Source organism: Bos indicus, chromosome 27 (assembly GCF_029378745.1).
Source record: "Bos indicus isolate NIAB-ARS_2022 breed Sahiwal x Tharparkar chromosome 27, NIAB-ARS_B.indTharparkar_mat_pri_1.0, whole genome shotgun sequence".
Taxonomy (NCBI): domain Eukaryota; kingdom Metazoa; phylum Chordata; class Mammalia; order Artiodactyla; family Bovidae; genus Bos; species Bos indicus.
Window position 1 is genome coordinate 37,685,356 of NC_091786.1, and position 20,098 is coordinate 37,705,453.

Genomic DNA, 20,098 nt, shown 5'->3' on the forward strand with positions numbered 1-20,098 from the left:
ATCATGAAACCTGGCGGTCCTGTATGGAATGCCATTATTCTTTGCTTATTTTGCGTACGTTCTGATCTCCTGCATCTCAGGAGACTTTTTTTTAATACCCAGTCAAAGCTGCATTCCCCAGCATGTTAAACGCTGTGGCTGACTTTTCCTTCATTTGCGCGTTCCATCATGTAAGTTATTTGCAGCCCGCGCGTATCAGGAATCTCGGATTGAGTCACTCAGTGTTTGCATGAGTTGGTCCCATGACTCACGGAAAACAATAGCGTGGATAAAAAGTATCTTGCGTATGTGTTTGTCACTCAGTTGGTTCTGACTCTGTGACCCCATGGACCATAGCCTACCAGGATCCTCTTTCCGTGGGATTTCCCAGGCAAGAATACTGGAGTGCATTGCCGTTTCCTCCTCCAGGAGATCTTCCCAACCCAGGGATCAAACCTGCGTCTCCTGCTTTGCAGGCAGATTCTGTACCGTCTGAGCCACCAGGGAATCCCAAAAAGTCTTAGGGAAAGTCTCTTGCTATTATTAGACTTTACCTGCCTGTTGTGTCCAAGAATATTAGGTCTGTACCTGAAGGACTTTTTTATTCATTTCCCTGGCTATAGAGAATTTAGATAGGCAGTTGTGTCCAAGAATATTCGGTCTGTACCTGAAGGACTTTTTTATTCATTTCCCTGGCTATAGAGAATTTAGATAGGCAGAATTTATACTGATTGCTATCACTTATGAGCTGTTGTCTCCCTTATAAGAGAGAGAGAAACTTGGGTACATCATGTATTTTCAAACTTTGACCAGAGGACTTACTGAGGGCTTGCTCAGAGTTACTTGCCACCCTGAACAAGTACTCGTCATTTTTTTTTTAAAGTAATTAATGTATTCGTTAAAATGTCAAGTAATAAACTATTTTCTATTTCCCATTTTCAGTCAGTTCTTCTAAAGAAGAAGCTTGAAGAGCATCTGTGAGTATAAAAGCTGTTGCAGCCGTTGTCGGGTTGTCCAGAGAAGCAGAAGTGTTTTGTGTTGGTGGTTACAGAGCATCTAGGCAGGGGCCCGAGTGGCCCTCAAGGTGGAGACGATCAGGAGACACGTTAATAGTGACTGGTTTTCATGGAAGACGGTTTTTCCACGGACAGGGAGGGGGGAGATGGCTTCGGGATGATTCCAGCACATGGCATTTATTAACGCCCCTGCTGATCTGACGGGAGGCGGGGCTCGGGTGTGGATGTGACCGGTAGGGAGCGGCCGTAAATACAGACGAAACCGCCTCACTGGCTGCCCGCCTCCTGCTGTGCCACCTCGTTCCTAACTGGCCACGGACTGCTGCCAGCCTGTGGCCCCGGGGTTGGGGGTCTCCTGGTCTAAAGGGTCATCTGCACCCAAGGTCCTTGAATCAACCAACTGCTGCATTAGAACTGTGTTCTCATGTGAGCTTCCAGAGTTTTCTGTCTTCACAGTAGTGTTTATGGTCCCAGGTAGGACTGTGTGACCCTCCGGATCAGGAGGCAGAAGTGTTTCCTGTAAGAACAGAGAGCAGTTGCTTCAGGTTCTGCGGACCATGGTCTGTGCCACAGCCACTGAGCTGTGGCTCAAAGGCAGCCGTGGATAGTATCTAAACCAGTGCTCTGACTGTGTCCCCAAAGCTTTCTACCCTGAAAGCGGCCACAGGCTGAATTTGGCCCCCAGGCTGCACTCTACCAGCTCTGGAGCCTGTGGCCAGCTGAACCTTCCTTTTTATATAAATGTTTTAAAGTATCATTAAGCTTGTGAACAGTAGCAGCTTTTCAAACACTTCCTTGCATTGCAAGCATACCCGAACACGACTTTTTAATCTAGAAGATTCCATTTTAAAATACAACATTTGTTTTCTCATGAAGAAGTGTTTGTCAACCTCTTTATCGGAGGTTGACGATGTTAGGCGTGTTTTGTGATTTCTCTCACACCTAGTATCAACTTGAGTCCTTCTCCCTGTTGTACCCTGGCCGAACTCTGTCCTTACAGACATTGAGTGTGGGTGGCCGTGGGTTGCCAGCCTGGTGGAGTGTTCCATTGGTGGGCTGTGGTGAACCAAACACCCTGGGTGCACAGAACTCGCGTGGTTGTCCTGCGGGGATTGGAAAGAGTTCTCCGGGCTGGCAGTTTCTGCATGCTGTCCGCTTTCTTCTTCAATGTGGGGAAAGCGAGTGCTCCGAGCCACTGACACAGGGTAGCAGGTCTAACCCTGGGCAGGTGCTTACACTTCTAGAACAGCACCTGTCACCTCCCAGCCACTGGGAGGTGACCTGCAGGGAGAATTTCATGCTGAAGTCTGTCCTTTTGTCATTTCCCACCCCTTGTTGCAGAAAATAGAATGCCTGTTGTTTCATAAAACTACTGTCTGACCATGGTTCTTTGTTCAGTCGTCTACATGGTAAAAATCTTCATCAAAAACACCTTATTAGTGAAGGGGAGGCCTGTATCAGTTCCCCATGGCTCCCGTGACACATCAGCACAAGCTGCAAAGCTGAAAACAACAGTCTTGACAGTAGTAGTTACGGTCCCAGCTAGGACTCTGCGACCCTCTGGATCAGGAGTCAGAAGCGTTTTCTATAAGGAACAAGGTTTTACAAACCATAGTCTATGTCACAACCACCGATTTCTGATTTGAGAGCAACCGTAGACAGTATGCAAACCAAGGCTCTGTGTCCTAAAGGCTCTCTACACAGAAACGGGCCATGGCTGAACTTGGCCCCGGGCTGAAGGTTTATATGAAGGAATGGCTACTGTCTCAGACTCTGGGGTTTTTGTCTCTAGGCTTTAGTCCTTTAGAAAGTATTAATATGTTGATGTTGGTTAAGTCTTTGCATCTTGGTTTCATAGCATTTGTGTGCTATATGCTACTGTATCCTAAGAATAAAGAACTTACATCTTTCAAGTGAAGAAAATGGAAAACAGTAGTAGGTGACACAGTTACATATTTTGTTGCAGAGAGAAGCTGCATGAAGCCAATAACGAGCTGCAGAAGAAGAGGGCCATCATCGAAGATCTTGAGCCAAGATTTAACAACAGCTGTGAGTTTTTCCTGATGATCAGTTTTCAGTTGGTTAGCCATGCATTACCCTCATGATAATAAGTTTATGTAAAATTTTGTTCTTTTAGAAATAGGCCCTATTATATATTTTCTAGCAATCAAGGAATGTGCCCTGTTCACAGAAAGCACAGAGAGAGAGAGAGTGTGTGTGTGTGTGTGTGTGTGTGTGTGTGTGTGTGTATGGTCATCTATACAATAGTGCTTAGATTTCTAATTCCATTGTGATTTTTCCTTAACTATGAATGCTAATGTATATTTTATGAAATTATCTTCGTAGTGCAGTTGCAGTATGTCAACCAGACTTATTTTACTTTTGTTGGTATTTGCACATGTAGGTAACTTGACTTTGTCTATTCTTTTGTGTGGAGGTGGGAGCAATACAGACTTTTACTTTTTTCGTGTTGTGAGATATACATAACATAAAAATGACCATTTCAACCATTTTTAAGTATACAGTTAAGTGACATGTTTAGTAGATTTGCAATATCATACAGCCACTGTCTATCTCCTGAACTTTTTCATCTGCCTAAACTGAAACTTTCTACTAATTAAACACCCACTCCACACCTCCTCTCTTCCCAGCCCCTGGTCACCTCCATTCTGCTTTCAGCCCCTTGCACTTGACTCTTGTATACAACTCGTATAAGTGGAATCATACAATATTTGTCCTTTTTTGTCTGGCTTATTCCACTTCGCATAATGGCTTTCATTTTCACTTGGTATGATGCCTCCATGCTGTAGCGTGTATCAGGATTGAAGCTGAATAATACTCAACTGTTTGTATACATAGACCACATTTTGTTATCCCTTTAGCCTTCAATGAATGCTTTTTATAATTTGTGTACTTCCATAGTGTAGTTTTTATTTCTAAGAAAAGCTTTCTGTTAAAAAAAGATCGTGGATTTTAAAAAATTAAATTATATATAAGAATAGACCAAACTATCTCTCAAAGCTGTTAACTATTTACTGTTTTGTCAGTTGAAGTCTTTTTAAAGTTGTTACGGTCTACTGTCTCATCAATAGCCTTAAAAATTGAAGAATTACAAGAAGCTTTACGGAAGAAAGAGGAGGAAATGAAGCAAATGGAAGAACGATATAAGAAATACCTAGAGAAAGCCAAAAGTGTAAGTGTGAGTCTGCGGGTCTCTCTGCTTTCTGATTGTGGCTCACTGACGTCTCGTGATACACGCCTGAACCATGACCTCTCAGACCACGAGGAGACCAGACCAGAAGTACCCGAGCAGGAGGCAGTGACCGAAACGGTGCCCCAGCCCGGGGCTACTTCTGATGATCAAGAGGAAAGCACCTTTCCATGTAGGAGAGGAGGGACAGTCCTCACCTCGCCTAATAGTTCAAGTTAGCTGCGTGAGCAGCTTCCCAGGTGGTCCAGTCGTTAAGACTCCACACTTCCAAGGCTGGGGGGCATGGGTTCGATCCCTGGTCAGGGAACTAAGATCCCACATGCCGCACTGTGCGGCCAAAACAAAAAGATGAGCTGCACGCCCTAGGCGGGCCAACCTCTGCCTCCTGAAGAGCCTCAGCTGTGGTCAGCCTGAATCTCAGCTGGCTTCTGGGCCCAGCTGGCAGTTCCCAGGGAGAATGAGGTCATTGGAACCAGTTAAATAAATTACCTTTAGAAAGTCAATCCGGACTTTGGGGTGAAAATCCATTTTATGAAAAGTAGAAATAGGCACTGGAGTGGAGGGGGAGCCTAAGGAGTCTGTGTTAAAGGAAATGCGGTTTCACTGTTGTGCTCTTTCAGGTTTTCTGTAGAATTGATCATTTTTCTGCAGGCTTGACTGGTTTTGATAGTAAAACTGCTGGGCCAAAAAGACCCTTCCCGGAAGCCTGCAGGTGTCCCAGCTAGACTTGTGTCCCCTGCCCGAGTCTAAACCCCACCCAGCCTCTGGCAGAGATGGTCACAGTGACAGGCGTGTGGACATCGAGCCCCGTTCCCTGCTCACACACCTGGTCAGAGGCAGAGGCCCCTGAATCAAGTCAGAGGACCAGAAAGGGGAAGACTGCCGTCAGTCGTGTCCACTGCACTGTGATTGATGAATTTTAAGCCAGAATTACTTCTTGTAATGGACTCTTTCACTTAATTTTAAATTTTTCTATAATTAGAAGTTGTAACAAGGGAACATCATTTCATACATTCAAATTTTAAAATATCCTTGTGAGATAGTTTTGGACTCTCATAAGGTTTATTTATTTATTTTTTTAATAACTGCTGCCATAGATGTTATACACTGTAGATTTGAGACTTAAATTTTTTCCTTTTATTCCTTTTTGCAGGTTATCCGTACTTTAGATCCTAAACAGAATCAAGGAGCAGCACCAGAAATACAAGCTCTTAAAAATCAGCTCCAGGAACGGGACCGGCAATTCCATTCATTGGAGGTAGTTTACTATAATGTGATAAGACATTTGATTTTTTTATTTTTGATTCTAGAAGCCTTGCTGTGTACAGTCTCCACATCTGTAGGGCACAGTTACCAAAGTCTGTGGATGCACAAGTCCCTTGTAGGCAGTAGTGAATGTGGTTATTTGCATACAGCCTCTGTACATCATCCACGTGCTCTAAACCATCCCCAGATTAGTTATGCGAGGTCTTCCCTGGTTGCTCAGGCAGTAACAAGTCTGCCTGCATGCAGTGTAAATGCTACGGATTTTTTTGTCTGTTTTTTTCTATTTTGGAATATATGGCTTTTTGTTTGTTTTTTGTCATTGTTTAGTCACTAAGTTGTGTCCAACTTTTTGTGACCCCCTGACCTCATGGATTGTAGCTCCCCAGGCTCCTCTGTCCGTGGAATCGCTCAGGCAAGAACACTGGAGTGGGTTGCCGTTTCCTTCTCCAGGGGATCTTCCCGACTGAGGGCTGGAACCCGTGTCTCTTGCCTTAGCAGGAGGGTCTTTACCACTGAGCCACCTGGAAGCCCTGTGTTTTCTGTTTTGGGCCTGGAGTGGGCTGACTCTGTGGATGTGGGACCTGTGGATATAGAGGGCCAGCTGTACAGTGGTGCCCATGAATTTAGATGGGCATAAATTAGATTTTTACTGGTGTTGAATGTTTTTCATGTTTACATGCTTACATGTGCTTGCTTTTTAGAAAGAATATGAGAAAACAAAGAGTCAAAGAGAGATGGAAGAGAAATATATTGTCAGTGCCTGGTACAACATGGTAAGAAAATAACACGTCAAAACACTTCGCAAAGTTCAATGAATGTGTATTATTTGTTATACTCCTTTAGTGGAGAAGTCATTCTACCGAATGAATCTGAAAAGTAATTGCCGTCCTAACACACACTAACAAAACCCTAACGCTGATCTTAGGGCCGAACAGCAGATACGAGAACCCACCATAAACGGGGTTAGAACACTGTGGGCACTGTCCTGAAGGATGGAAAATTTTCTGTCTCTCAGAACCTTTTGTCCTTGGGCATAGTGACTTCAGTCATATCTAAACACAGATGGAGTAGGTTTTTTTTGTGGGACTATTTCACTGACTTTGCAGGACTGGTTCTTATAACAAAGATAGTTTAATTGTCTCACAGGGTTTGGTAAATGTTCAGTGTGGGATCCTGAAATTTGAAATTGAATTTTCCAATACACACAAAAATGTACATATGGCAGGGGAAAATAAATGCTCACCAGCATTTTGACTTTCAGTAAGGTTTTTCCAGATACAAAGAGCTGTGGATTTTGAAGAATGCTGTACTTTTTTTCAATATTTTTTTCCTAGACCTTTTCGTCGTCTTTTTAATAACTTTAATTATTTGTTTCCTTTTGGGCTGCGTTGGGTCTTGGTTGCGGTGTGGGCTTTTCTCTAGTGCAGTGCGGGGGTGGGGGGTTCTCTAGTTGGGGTGCACAGGCTTCTTACTGCAGTGGCTTCTCTTGTTGGGAGCACAGACCCTAGGGCCCGTGGGCTCAGTGCTTGCAGTTCCCGGGCTCTAGAGCACAGACTCAGCACTTGCGGCACACAGGCTGAGTTGCCCGCAGCGTTTGGGATCTCCCCGGACCAGGGATCGAGCCCGTGTCTCCTGCATTGACAGGCGGATCGTTTACCACCGAGCCAACCAGGGAAGCCCTTCTTTTTCTTCTTTGTTCTTCTTCCCAACACGACCACTTTTGCCTTTTCCAAATGTGAGTTTAGTCGCCTGAGACTGATTCCTTTCCCCATACCCATTTGACCCTGTAGTTGTGTTTCATGACACAATACCATTTTACAATTATAATTGTAAATTATACCATTTTACAGTTACAGTTGGTACTGTGTCTTAAAGGTTAGTGTCCCAGGTCTGCTAATAGTGTGATTTGAGCTTTTGTCAGAAATTCACACAATTTTATGCCATGTCCACATTTATTTGCCTTGGTTAAAGATACATACTTAAGATTTTATCCCAATTTTAAAAAAGTAAAGAGGGAATCTTACTGGGTTTATGGTACCACTACTGTTAATATAGATTAGTTGAAAATAAAATGTAAAAAAAATAAGAAAAAACTGTATTTAGGGGAGGTCTCTGGGAACCGGTGCTGACTCTCCCCGCGCTGGCGCCTCTCTGTCCTCCGTCGGGTAGTTAGCAGCAGCCTTGGAGCCCGGGCCCTCCGTCCTTACTAGTAATTTCATAGAGCTGATTGATTTTTATGATTTCACATATTATGGAACCAAACTGATTTACTCCGTGATATGGTATTAAAGAAGAAGCCTATTGATAGTTTTCAAGTCCACAGAGAATGAAGGAATATCTCCCAGCAGGATCTCACAAGTTCTGTTCAGGTGAGATGGCTGGAAAAGCTTCATGGGCGTCCCTGGTGGCTCAGTGGTAAAGAATCCACCTGCCAGTGCAGGAGATGTGGGCTCAATCCCTGGGCCGATAAGATCCCCTGGAGAAGGGAGTGGCAGCTCACTCTAGTATTCTTGCCTAGAGAATTCCATGGACAGAGGAGCCTGGTGGGCTACAGTCCATGGAGTCACAAAGAGTCAGATATAACTAAGTGATTAAAGGAACAACAACAGAAACTTCATATATACATTCAGCAAGTTCTGCATTTCAGACAACTGAAATGGAAGTGAAGGTGATGAGTAGCTTAGTACCTGGTGAAAGGTATTAAGTATCTCAGAGAATGGCCTTGTGATGGATCCTGAGATCTTAAACATTGTGTCAAGAAGTTGAATAAGTTGTTTCGATTATGAAAGTTTTTTTTAAAAAGGTGTATTTTAATAATATACCTTTAATATATGTTAATATATGTAGGCAAATCAGTAGGTTAAATATTACCAATAGATATTTGTCCATTGTCCTCAGATCCTTAAATGGTTTAGTTTCAAACTGAGTGAAAAGCACATCCTGGATTTTCTCACTGGGAAAATGGAGGATGTTGTGTCCTTGGGCCTACCTAAAACGCTGAGCCCTGACTCCTGTTTCTGTGGAGCTGACCGGTGATGGGAGGTGTATCTCGTCTTCTGTGCTGGTTGCCCAGCTTCTCTGCGCGTCTTTCTGCCTCTCCTCCTGGCCCTCGTCCTTCCGCCTCCTTGTTGCCAGTGTCCACTTGCTCCCATTGTCTTGTCTGCAGTCACTGGCGAGAGGAGCCGGCCACCCTCAGCTCCTCCCATTTCTCTGGCCAGGGTTGTCTCCAGCTCATTCAATGAGCATTGAGGCCGTCTTTCCCCTTCTGCTCAGAGTGCTCACTGTTGGCTCCTCCCTGTTTAGAGAGGGCTGCAGCCTGCCTCCCTCCTGTTCGGAGGTCCTGGGCCCGGCGGGTGGGCTCCTCTCCAGTCCTCAGGAAAGACCCCTGCGTGCAGTGGGCCCTCTGTTGGGGGCCATCAGGAGCTTCCCTTAACTTGAGAACACAAGTCTGCCTGGGAAGAAAAGCAGCGCGGTGGTATGTATTACACCTGGTGTGACTCTCCGCCTTCAGAAAGGACAAGTGCTGTGTGGTCTTCTGTTCTACCTGAACCCTGTGATTTCCGTACCCCCCACGTGAATCAGCCGCTACCAATCAACTGCCCTTTTTCTGCCTTGGAAAATCACTTTATACATCTGATCTGAAAGGGAAGTGTGTATGATTTCATGTGGGTGATATAATTCCAAAGATCCATCTCTTATTATCTACCGTCTGGATTATTGTAAATTCAGAAAATTCAGCCTTCATTTCTCCACAGGAAGATTTGTACCTAATTGTTGGAACTAGAATGTCTCTAAGACCTTAATCTGTAATGAAGAGAATTACAGATTAAATCGTGCCTTTTGACCCCACGTAACAAATTCTGCATGATCGTTTCCCCTGTGAGAGTGCGTTCCCCTGGTTTCTGACGACTTCTCTTCCCTGTGATGTAGGGGATGACTCTGCACAAAAAGGCGGCTGAAGACAGGCTTGCGAGCACGGGGTCGGGGCAGTCGTTCCTGGCGAGGCAGAGGCAGGCCACCAGCACGCGGCGGTCTTACCCGGGCCACGTCCAGCCGGCCACCGCAAGGTAGACGAGTCCCGCCGCTGGGGTAGAAACACCCGCGTTCAACACACACTTCTGTTACATGGCACGGCGTTTCAGGAGGTTCAGCCAGCTTGTATTTCGTCTCCATTTTACGTTACCCTTCAGTTGTGTCTCGTTGGAGGACTTTCTCTCTTCTGTATCTGTAATGCTTTCGTTTCTCAGTCCTTTATTCTGTAGTCCTGTCAGTTCCTTTTAATGTGCCAAAACCTTTTTAAATGCCCAGTTAAACGTGTTGTATATTAGTGCAGTACTTTTCTTTGTATGAAAATGTCCCTTCCCCAACGGTGTAGGCTTTGTAATGAATTAGATTTTCTGCCAATAATTGAGATACAATTTATATTCTCTATCGTGCCTCTGTGTTACCATGCTTTCTAAGAATGTCTTTGTTTAAAGGGAATTAATCTTTTTATGATGTATTAATCTGTGTTTTCAATTGTTTTCCAAATGCACTTCAAATAACTTACATATTTACTATATAAAATGGTTGGCAAGTGCACTTTTTGCAAAGACATAAATACATCGGCAGAGGTGCTAATCAGCTCTCACCCAAGGCACCTGAGAGAATTATTTAGAGGGGAAAAAAACGAGTTTTCACATTGTTTTATAGGAAATTAAATTTGAAGATTTGGAAACTATTTTTAAAACATAAATGGAATTTCATTATTTCCTGCTATATTGTTTGCTGGCAGAAGTGAATGTGTTGGTTAGGCTGTTTGAGGAGAAGTTACAGAAGAACAAAAATCAGGCAGTACATTCTTTTTTTTGGTTTTGTTTTGGAATATCACAGTAACTGAGGATCAGATTCTGGCAATGGGGATAACACTGAATTTCAACCACCCTCCACGTCTAAATGATTTATTTTTTATATACTTACAAGTCACAGGTAGCCTTACCTTCGGGGTAATTTCCTTGCTGACTTGCACCTCATTTGTCTTACTTATTCCTTAATATAGACCCTTCTGTTTCTCACTAATTCCTAATACTTAACATCTTACTATCAGTCATTAAGATCAGTAAGTGACTTCCTGTGTGTGACGTTTCTGACAGGTCTCTTTCTTAATTCTGTGGATGAGTCTAAGAATTTGCTGCCAGGCAGATTTTCTCTCGGGTATTTGGTTGCCCCAAAGTGCTTACATTTGTTGACAGATTATAAACTATTTATTTACGTTGATGAATGGCTGTCAAGTAACAGAGATTGTGAAGCACTTTGACTATATAAGGTGCTATGTAAATGCAAAATATCATTCATTTAAACATGAAATGTCTCTGGCTCGCTTTCCATATTGGCTTAAATATTTGGCCCCAAATTATATTAAATATATTCCCCTCCAGCCTTTCTCTTACACCACAACCCATTTTTTAAAAGCAAAAATTTACTGAAATTAGGTTGATCGTTTATTTGGTTTTGGTTTTAGATAGGTTACCTGTTAAGATTGTATTTCGTGTACTTGCTGTTTGGAAGTTCAGGTTTCATTTAGTTTTGTATATTAAATATAAATGAGTAACTTTAAATCAAGCTAAATGTACTTAAGAATTTTCAGAAAGTATATTTGGATGTCTGATTTTTAATCCTTATTTCCTTTTTTCTTTAAGAAAAGGGACCTAAAATTATTTTAGGTGTTTTCATTTGTCCTCGGAAACTATACCTGAAGAAAGGTATTAGAAAGTGTGCAGGAATGACTCCATGCATTGAGCTAATTTTTTACATTAAGTACAGAAGTCTGAGCTCAGTGTGAATGCCTCCACCTAGTAAGAAGAAAAGCGGGAGGACTTAGTAGTAAAGGACAGAACCATGTGGGTAGGTGCATCCTGGGGCTTCCGGAGGCTGGGCAGACCCAAGCCCATAGAATGTTTTGACAATAAAAGATTAAAATCTAAGATGGTTCAGCCTCGCCCACCCCACCACTTCCAATCCCCTTATTTCACAAATTAGAGAATGGATCCAACTGTTTTAAAATAAGGCATGAACACTAACCTTGGTAAAATTGAAATTACTGGTAAATAACACCTGCAGAATAAGATGGACTGAAACCAGAGTCCCTGAGCTGTTTCTTATGTGGGTTCTATCCCATAAGATAAGGAGTTTTCATTTTAATTCTCTAGTGCTAGCCCCGTCCTGGCCTACTACCCGCCCACCTACCCAGATTTGTTTCTCTATATGGGCACGTGCCAAGCTCCTGGAAGGAAATTTTCCATCCCAGTTTTCTCCGGCATCCCATTGTTTTGGTGTTTACATTCATAACCTTCACTCACCCTTACAGTATCCTAAGTTTTAATATATTGCTTTCATTCCATAACAGAAACTTTATTTCTAAACATTCTGTGATGTTTTTTGAAAAGCACGAATAAAACTGCACTGTCCCAGTGAGAACCCTATTTCCTTGGCCCAGCTTTTGGGCAGGGTTTTATGAATTTCTCTTTTCTCTGTGATGATTATTAATCTCTAGGAGGTTTGTGCCAATGCACGATCTCTCTGCAAGTTGTGAGACACTGGGCACCTTAGGTAGATGGGAGCTGAGCTGGGCCGTGCTGGACAGATGCCCACACACAGTGGCTCCATGAAGCCTGCACTCCCTGGGGCAGTGGAGCCAGTCCTGATGCACCATAGAGTCAGCACAGAGTTACTGCGTTAAGGGTGGGGCAAGGCATCACCCCAGGTCTGAATTCTTCTAAACAAAAACATTATTTTCTGTTTTCCTTCTAACCAGGGTGAGAAAATACAAAGTTAGTAACTGAAGACCACAAAAGCATACATTTTATATTCTGCAGTGTGTATTTAACGAGTTTGTAATGGGGGAAAAAATCCAGCAAATATTACAATTTACCACATCTTTAAAAGAGAATAAAAAATACAGTTGTACTTACCTTACAAGAACTCATACAAACTCCATCAGATCTGTTTAGTATTTGTCTGATTACCTAATAACCAAGAAAAAAAGAAGTCCCAAAATAAAGGCTCCATTTTCTTTTTTTTTGGCCACACCACGTGGCATGTGGGGTCTTAGTTTCCCAACCGGGGATCGAACCTATGTCCTCTGCATTGGAAGCAGGAGAGTCTTAACCACTGGACCACCAGGGTAGTCCCAAGGCTCCGTTTTCTAAACACTGATCAGGATTGAATTATTTCTGTTTGATAAAACTGACTAGTGAGATGATTCATTATAATAAGGATGATATTGTCAGCTTTTGTTTTGTTGAGGTCTTAACCGCTTTGTCTGTGTAGTAACAACTCAACTGCACAAACTTAAGCTAAATGTTTCCACTCAGAAGCATCCGCCCACATTCCATCAGCAGGCGTCAGGAAGGCATGCAAATCTGTGCTGTTACAGACAGACCAGCAGTAAGCCATGTGAAGGGAAGTGGGGTTTAAGGTTGAAGGAGAGGTACATTTTTATTTACGAATCTTTTTACTCACACTTCCTCCTCAGTTGCAGTTTTATTTATTCACATCTAATGATACAAGATAGTTTTTGGAGTTTCTTGCTCTCCAAAAAGCATTCATCTTTTAAAGATAACACCATGTTAAAAGTCTGAAAATCTTTATCCAAATGTAAGAATTGTCTTGAAGCAAAACTCTAAATTTTTGAACTTATCCTAACTTCCTGCATTGAATCTCCAGTGGTCCAGATCTCAGACTCTGGGAGTGTTAGAACTTTTCCCCAGTTGGAACACGTGAGGTTTATCTGACAAAGCACTTGTAACCCAGATAGTGTAAACCTCGTTAGTTTAGAGACACCTAGATAAGAACTTCTATGACCCTGAAGGGAGAGGACAGTGCTTGGCATTTTGCTTGTTTTGCTGAGAGCAAAACAGCAACATGAGTTTTGTTGTCTGTTCATTAAGCTGTGGGCCACGTTTTGACTTTTTATCCTCAAATTACAAAGTGACTCTGCCTAGAAATGGCTGTGGAACTACGGAGTGCATTTCTCAGCAGTGATGTCTGTGTGGTACCCCACAGGGTAGGAACAAAATAAGAGGGGCTCTCAGAATCTTTGAAAATTATTTTAGCACGCTTTTTCCTTTTTTTCCCCCCTTTTTATAATGATCATCTCTCTTCCTCTATTTCCAACTGTGAAAATGGCAGCTCATTTTAGTAATGTACAGCCCAGTTTCACTACATTTAAAAAGCAGTTTCAGAGCTTATTCTTTGTAACTATGATGATTCGAATATTTTGTATCATGACGTTTTTTATATGAGGGAAGCTATTCTCTGTCATCCTTTTTTTTACTTTCTATAAAGCATATTTAAATAATAATTGGTGTATGTTCATTCTGTTGAAAACTTTGAAAATGTTTTAGTGACCAATTTAAGCACAGTAATTTTGTTCTTAAGTTGTACAACAAATAATGTTTATTTCTCAGAAGCCTAAAAAACATAATCTGCTACTGACACAGCTCCCCCTCCCCATTCCCCTAAATCATGGAAGTGTCAAAATTTTGCTCCTTTTTTTCATAAAGTAAAGGGCAGGTGTGATGACCGCCATCCCTTTTCAGTCACTGATTATGTTCTTGAGAAATATGTACCAATAATTTGTTTTAAAACAGCCTTTTACCAACCCAATTCCCATGTATTTATAAAAGCTTTAAAATTTGTATTTAATGCTATCCTGAGATATATTTGGATTCTTCACACTGCACTTAAAATGATAGAGAAGGGGCATTACTTGAGAGACAAGAGACCTGAACCTAACTGTGGCAAGTGTGTGAGCCTGGCACTTGTAGCCTGTCGGTGTTTCCTAAGCGTTCTGTATGAGTCTGGCATTTGTAGCCTGTCGGTGTTTCCTGAGAGTTCTGCTTCAGCAATTATGCCTCTCTCACATAGTTTTCTACCTTCTAACGTTTTCCAATAATACCCTATGAGATAAGTTTGTATGCTACATGTAAGAGCATAGAACTCTGAGAAAGTAATCTAAGGCTGCCAAGGCAGATCCATTCCTAGAGAGTAGATCAATTATTGGAAGAAGAAAAGACCTAATTACAAACAAGTATCCAGGCAGATGGAAGTGCTGACACCATTCAACCTACACTTGGTCTTAATAGTAATACTAAAGTAATAGTTTACATAAAATCTTCTGAATTTCCATGGTCATTCTGTTAAAAAAAAAAGAGTAGACAAAAATATTTTCTAATCGTCCTTCCTTTCAGTGGGCACTCCCTGGGCATAGATTAACTGTACATGTTTGTGAGTGGAGAGGAAAGCATCAGTTTTCATCTTGAAACTGGTAACCCATTCCTCTCTAAGATAGATCTTTAAGACTGTGAAGATAGGATGGTGTGATGAGATGAGACATCTACGGTGGCTGAAACTCACTACCAACTCCCTAGAAGTAACCTGGCTCTGCTGCTGTGTACAGTTTACAAACCATACACTCAGTTTTATGTCTGCCTTAATTATACATAGTGGCCCCGCAGAAGATCTTGTTTAAAATGAAGGCAAGAGTAGACTTCCTATGTGTATATATTCAAGGAGAGCCTTTGTATACCTGGTAACATGACTGCCCAGCTCTGAACTAGGTGTTCAGGGTCTGAAGATGAAATCATCAGAGAAGGTGTGTAGGTAGCCTCGGAATGTAAGGACGATGGGGCTATCAAATACCCTAAATTATATCAACTCAGAGCTTAAAAGGATGAGTAAGTTTCAAGCTCAGAGTGAGAAAAAGAAATTCACCAAAGCATGCTGAGGCTTTAATGCATGTGGGAGACTTCTGAGCAGTCGTCATTGCTTTAGAGATCTCTGAACTGACAAAGGAAAATGATTAGATTAGCATTGATACTGTAAAACTTATAAAAGGGACTCGTGTTTATTCTTGGTGTAATTTGTCAGCCTGTGGACAGTGATGACTGTATATACATTCTATATGTGTAGAATATATATATAGTGTTTATTTTATATATGTCACTATTAGAGTTGAATGTCTTAATATTATTTACTACTTCTACTCACATGTATTATTTATACTTTACTGCAAGAGTCACAGCACTTTACTTACTAACATTAGATAAGTATTTTCCTTCTACCTTTCTGTGGCATTTTCCATGTACATCTTTTCCGCCGGGGTTCTTTTCCTTATTTTGGAAGACTCACTAAGGAAGCCGTAAAAGACAGCCCAAATAAATGGGCTGTGCTCTCTTCCTGAAATGTCTAAAGTCCGATTTGAAGTTCTGAGTCTAGAATGCTATCTGAAGCTGGGTCGGGGCTGCGAGTCATTGATTATATTTTATGTCATGTTAATAAGACTCGTGAAGTTAATACTTATGAAGCAGGGTCTCTCATATACAGACACACTTTAAGCTCCTTGTTTCCTGGAGGTGCATTAACAATAAGTGAACAGTCTTCTGGTTCATCAGAAGATGCTGTCACCCTTCATTTGCCTGTCTCCTAAAAACAGACTGGCAAACTCTCCTTCACTTTCATAGTTTCTTCATCATTGCATGTACTTAGACACAGAAGAAAGCAAGCCAGATTCCAGGAGCTGTGACGTCCAAGAATCTGGAAAACGCTGGGGATGAGGTGATGGGAAGGAGCAGGTACCAACCGTGGCAGGATGCTACAAAAGTGGTCTTAGTTCTACTAGAACATATGCCTTATGAACTTGGCCATTTTCTTAAGTTCAAATATGGCAAAGTTTTCAGCTTTTTCTTTTGAGAGATGTTTTGTGGAGTCAGGACTCTTTTCATTTGTACTTGAATATATTTATATTCAAATCATAGTCAAAACATACTGAAGTATTTGTTGTTACATAAACATTAACACAGTGATTACTGCCAAAGAACAGGGAGATGCGCTCGTTAAGAACATGCTCGTAAGGGTTCTGTCTTAGGTTTAGATGAGAGAAGTGCTTGTAGAGTGTGGACAGTTTCTGCAGTGCTTTCTTCCCTGTCACCCTCTGTTCCGCTGATGTGCTTGGTGTAGGCAGGTCACCTGGAAGACAGAAGCACAGATAGAGAAGGCTAGACTCTAACCTGTGAGAGGAGAGCCACTTTTTATCCTCCCAGAGCAAAAAAATTAAACACACAGTCACACTCACACATGGGGACAGAACGTTGAACGGATAAATCACCTTCTAAATGTCTTGAGCATCCTTTGGCTTCTTGCTAATCTAGTTAAGAGCAGATACTATACCTGCATTGTCCAATCCACTAGCCAATTCACAGCCACATGTGCTGATTTAAATTCAAGTAAAATTAAGAATCCGGTTCCCCAGTCCCCCAGCCACATTTCATCAGAAGCCACCTGTGGAAAGCAGTTACCATCCAGGCAGCACAGATCCAGAACGCGTCCATCATCGAAGAAGGCGCTTTTGACATTTGGTGCCCAGAGAGAAAATAAGGATGAAATAAAGACATTCAGTTAACTTATGATACACTTACAGATTTTTCTGGCATCAATAAAGAAAGGTATTTTTTTTATAAAAATTAATACCAGCCCTTTTTAAAGACCTTGAAAAATCAAAACTCCATTCTTTGAAACTAGTTTTCAATATATTTTTTAAACAGATTCTTAGCACTTTACTTTTTAAGTGGTATAATTAAATAACTTCATAAATCATAACTTAGTATCTTCAGGTTCTTCCCTTTTTTAGGTAGTCTTTTAAAATTGATGATAGCTTCTAACACTTATCCAGCAGAAACTGATGAATGCTTATTTATTTACAGGTAAAAGTTGATAGACATCATAGTCCTCTATTCTGCTACTTTTAAATCTCTGTTCTGTTTCTTTTACATATATATAGATCTAAGGAGATTTGCCAGCAGTTTTTCATTTATGCCCCCAAAGTCACATTTGATCATCTATCACCTTAAAGGCATATCAAGATCTAAATAGTTTCTTTGATTTTCTTCCTAGTTTCTTGTTCTTAACTACTTAGATTGTGGATCAAGTTAAGTTTCTTGTATGAAGCAGATTTTATTCCAGCGACTTAGTTAATGAAACATTTTTTTAAGATTTATTCATTGCCTTGGCTTATTACTAAAGTGCTTAGCATGACTAAACAGATCTATACAAATGCATCTTTGAATTTTTTAGTGAATAGAAGAAACTAATTGTAACTCTTTGGAGTCAGCTTGGTATTTAGTGAAAACTATACTGTCAGGAAGTCAGATACTTTCCTCTGCCTTTTCAGTCTTTTTAATCAAGCTGCAGACTTAATCCAGTAGTATCAAATTACAAACAGCTGTAAAGAAATTCTTATTCAAGTACAGATGAGTAAATGGCATGATTTGAGTTTATTATTTTTTGGTGGCAGAATATTAACTGTATATTCTGCAGAGACTCATATTCTTAGTTAAGGGAAATTTTCAAGATGCTTGAAATAAGAAAGAACATGCTAGTATAAATACAGGAAGTGACTGTACACAAATGCCAATCAGTGATTTGGGGCCTTTTAATTTTTTTTAATAGTCTTTTGTTTTTTTAATAGTCTTAGTTATTAAAAATTCAGATGCACTAATATGCCATTGCTGTCACTAACTTTGCTGTTTACAGATTATATGTAATTCATAATGCTTTGTGCTCAGAAGAATAATTTCCAGATTTAATCTTGTTGTTTTGAAATTTGCCCCACCATTTATAGCACCCAATTTTTGGTTGCATAATGAATGGTAAAATTCAAACATATCTAATAGTTTAATAATTTGCCTTATTTCGATTAACAAATTCTATCAAAGATTTGGGGATAGAAAGAGGCTTTTTTTTTTTTCCTACAGTATTTTTTAAACTTTTCAGATGAGCTGGAAAACACTTTAGTACATTGGAGTTGGAGTTGTATTGGTTACAGTCCCAGCTCTATAGCCTTATACTCATGTCTTAAGTATTACTGATTGTTCTATGAATTGTTAGTTTGACATTTGACATTGTAGTTATCCACCTTGCAGTTTAGCCTTTGCAAAAAGGATATTGCTAGGTATGTTCTTATTTCTGGTTGACTATTGAATTTGTAATTTCACAATTTCATTCTGAGTCATTGTAATCCAAAAAGGAAAACCATGTAGGACTAAATTTTTCACCTCACAGTGAAAACTGAATCAGTGCAGTTTTAGCAACTTCGTACAAAAATGCATCCGAGCAATGTCGCACCTGTTTGCCAGTCGTTGACTCTGTTAGATTCGTGAGTTTTCTCACTGTTTCTCTGAGGTAGATGACTTGTTAGAGAGCCTCAGAAAGAAATTTTCACCAAACTCACAAAAACATGAAGTCCAAGAAATCACCAGAAGACAGATTTTTAATTTTTTGAAATCTTATATTGTATTTCCTTTTGATGTCACTCATTTTAATTTTATGACTGCCAACTTGTTATGGTATTAATTATATGTATATGTTTATATGTATGCATATAATATATGTATATGTATATGAAGAATAAAGTTAAGATTTGGTCAAACTATATTTTCCCATTCAAGTACAAAAATGTTTTCAAGGCTGCAAAAAGTGTACAGTTGTTAAACAAGTTGTAAATAAAGACTTGTATAAAAATTCAGCTTAGATTATTTTTTCTTCTCTTAAACCCTGACACAAACATGTTTAATAATTGTCTTAATAGTATTCATCCACTTGCCATAGTGTCCCGTCAATTTAAATATTATGCCACTGACTTACTGTAAATCAGGAATGTTCTTTGAACTTTTTCCCAGTACCTAGAATGGGTTCTCTTTTGATTTAGGCTGGTACATACCGTGTGTAAGTTGGCTGTCCAAAGTCCTGAGGGATAAAAGGTAAACCTAGCTTCTCCCCTCTTCACAGACAGTCCAACAGGAACCACAGTAGATACTTTACCTTCTTTCACAATATATTATTCTGGAAGCATCCTATTTAGGCCATGGGGCTTCCCAGGTGGCTCTGTGGTGAAGAAATCAGCTGCCAAGCAGGAGACGTGGGTTTGCCCTGGCTCAGGAAGATCCCCTGGAGGAGGGCATGACAACTCACTCTAGTATTCTTGGCTGGAAGACCCCAGGGCAGAGGAGCCTGGCGATGACTACAGTTCACGGAGTTGCCACGAGTCGGACACAACTTAGTGACTAATAAACACCAAAATTTAGGCCATAAATACCCCTTTTCCTGCCTGTAGACCTTTGAAATTCACACAATTTCAAAATTATGAAATTTTCAATTTTCAAATTCACAATCCGCCACGTCCACTCTCAACATGATTGAACTGTGGCATGTTCAGTGTTAAGTAGATTGTAGCAGGGCTTCCCTGGTAGCTCAGCTGGTAAAGAATCCACCTACAATGCAGGAGACCCTGGTTTGATTCCTGGGTCAGGAAGATCCCCTGGAGAAGGGATAGGCTACCCACTCCAGTGTTCTTGAGCTTCCCTGGTAGCTCAGACAGTAAAGAATCCGCCTGCAATGTGGGAGACCTGGGTTTCATCCCTGGGTTGGGAAGATTCCCTGGAGAAGGGAACGGCTACCCACTCCAGTATTCTTGCCTGGAGAATCCCTATGGACAGAGGAGCCTGGTGGGCTACAGTCTATAGGGTCACAAAGAGTCAGACACAACTGAGTGACTAAGCACAGCACAGCACAGAGTAGAAGCAACTGTGGA

The 20,098-nt window shown here is 41.0% G+C and overlaps 1 protein-coding gene across 5 annotated transcripts in view; it reads left to right on the forward strand.

The window, feature by feature from the left end:
• HOOK3 (hook microtubule tethering protein 3) overlaps nt 1-19,033 on the forward strand; it is an 88,253-nt gene extending 69,220 nt beyond the window's left edge. For 3 of the 5 annotated variants that reach the window (XM_019953362.2, XM_070781503.1, XM_070781504.1), the window contains exons 17-22: nt 922-956; nt 2,962-3,044; nt 4,088-4,188; nt 5,360-5,464; nt 6,174-6,245; nt 9,403-19,033. In XM_019953362.2, coding sequence (XP_019808921.1) covers nt 922-956; nt 2,962-3,044; nt 4,088-4,188; nt 5,360-5,464; nt 6,174-6,245; nt 9,403-9,543 — 537 coding nt within the window. In that variant the 3' untranslated portion in view covers nt 9,544-19,033. Of the gene's footprint in view, nt 1-921; nt 957-2,961; nt 3,045-4,087; nt 4,189-5,359; nt 5,465-6,173; nt 6,246-8,775 lie in introns of all 5 variants that reach the window. The other 2 variants (XM_070781502.1, XM_070781501.1) reach the window with 2 other exon arrangements.
• Nucleotides 19,034-20,098: the final 1,065 nt, after the last annotated feature.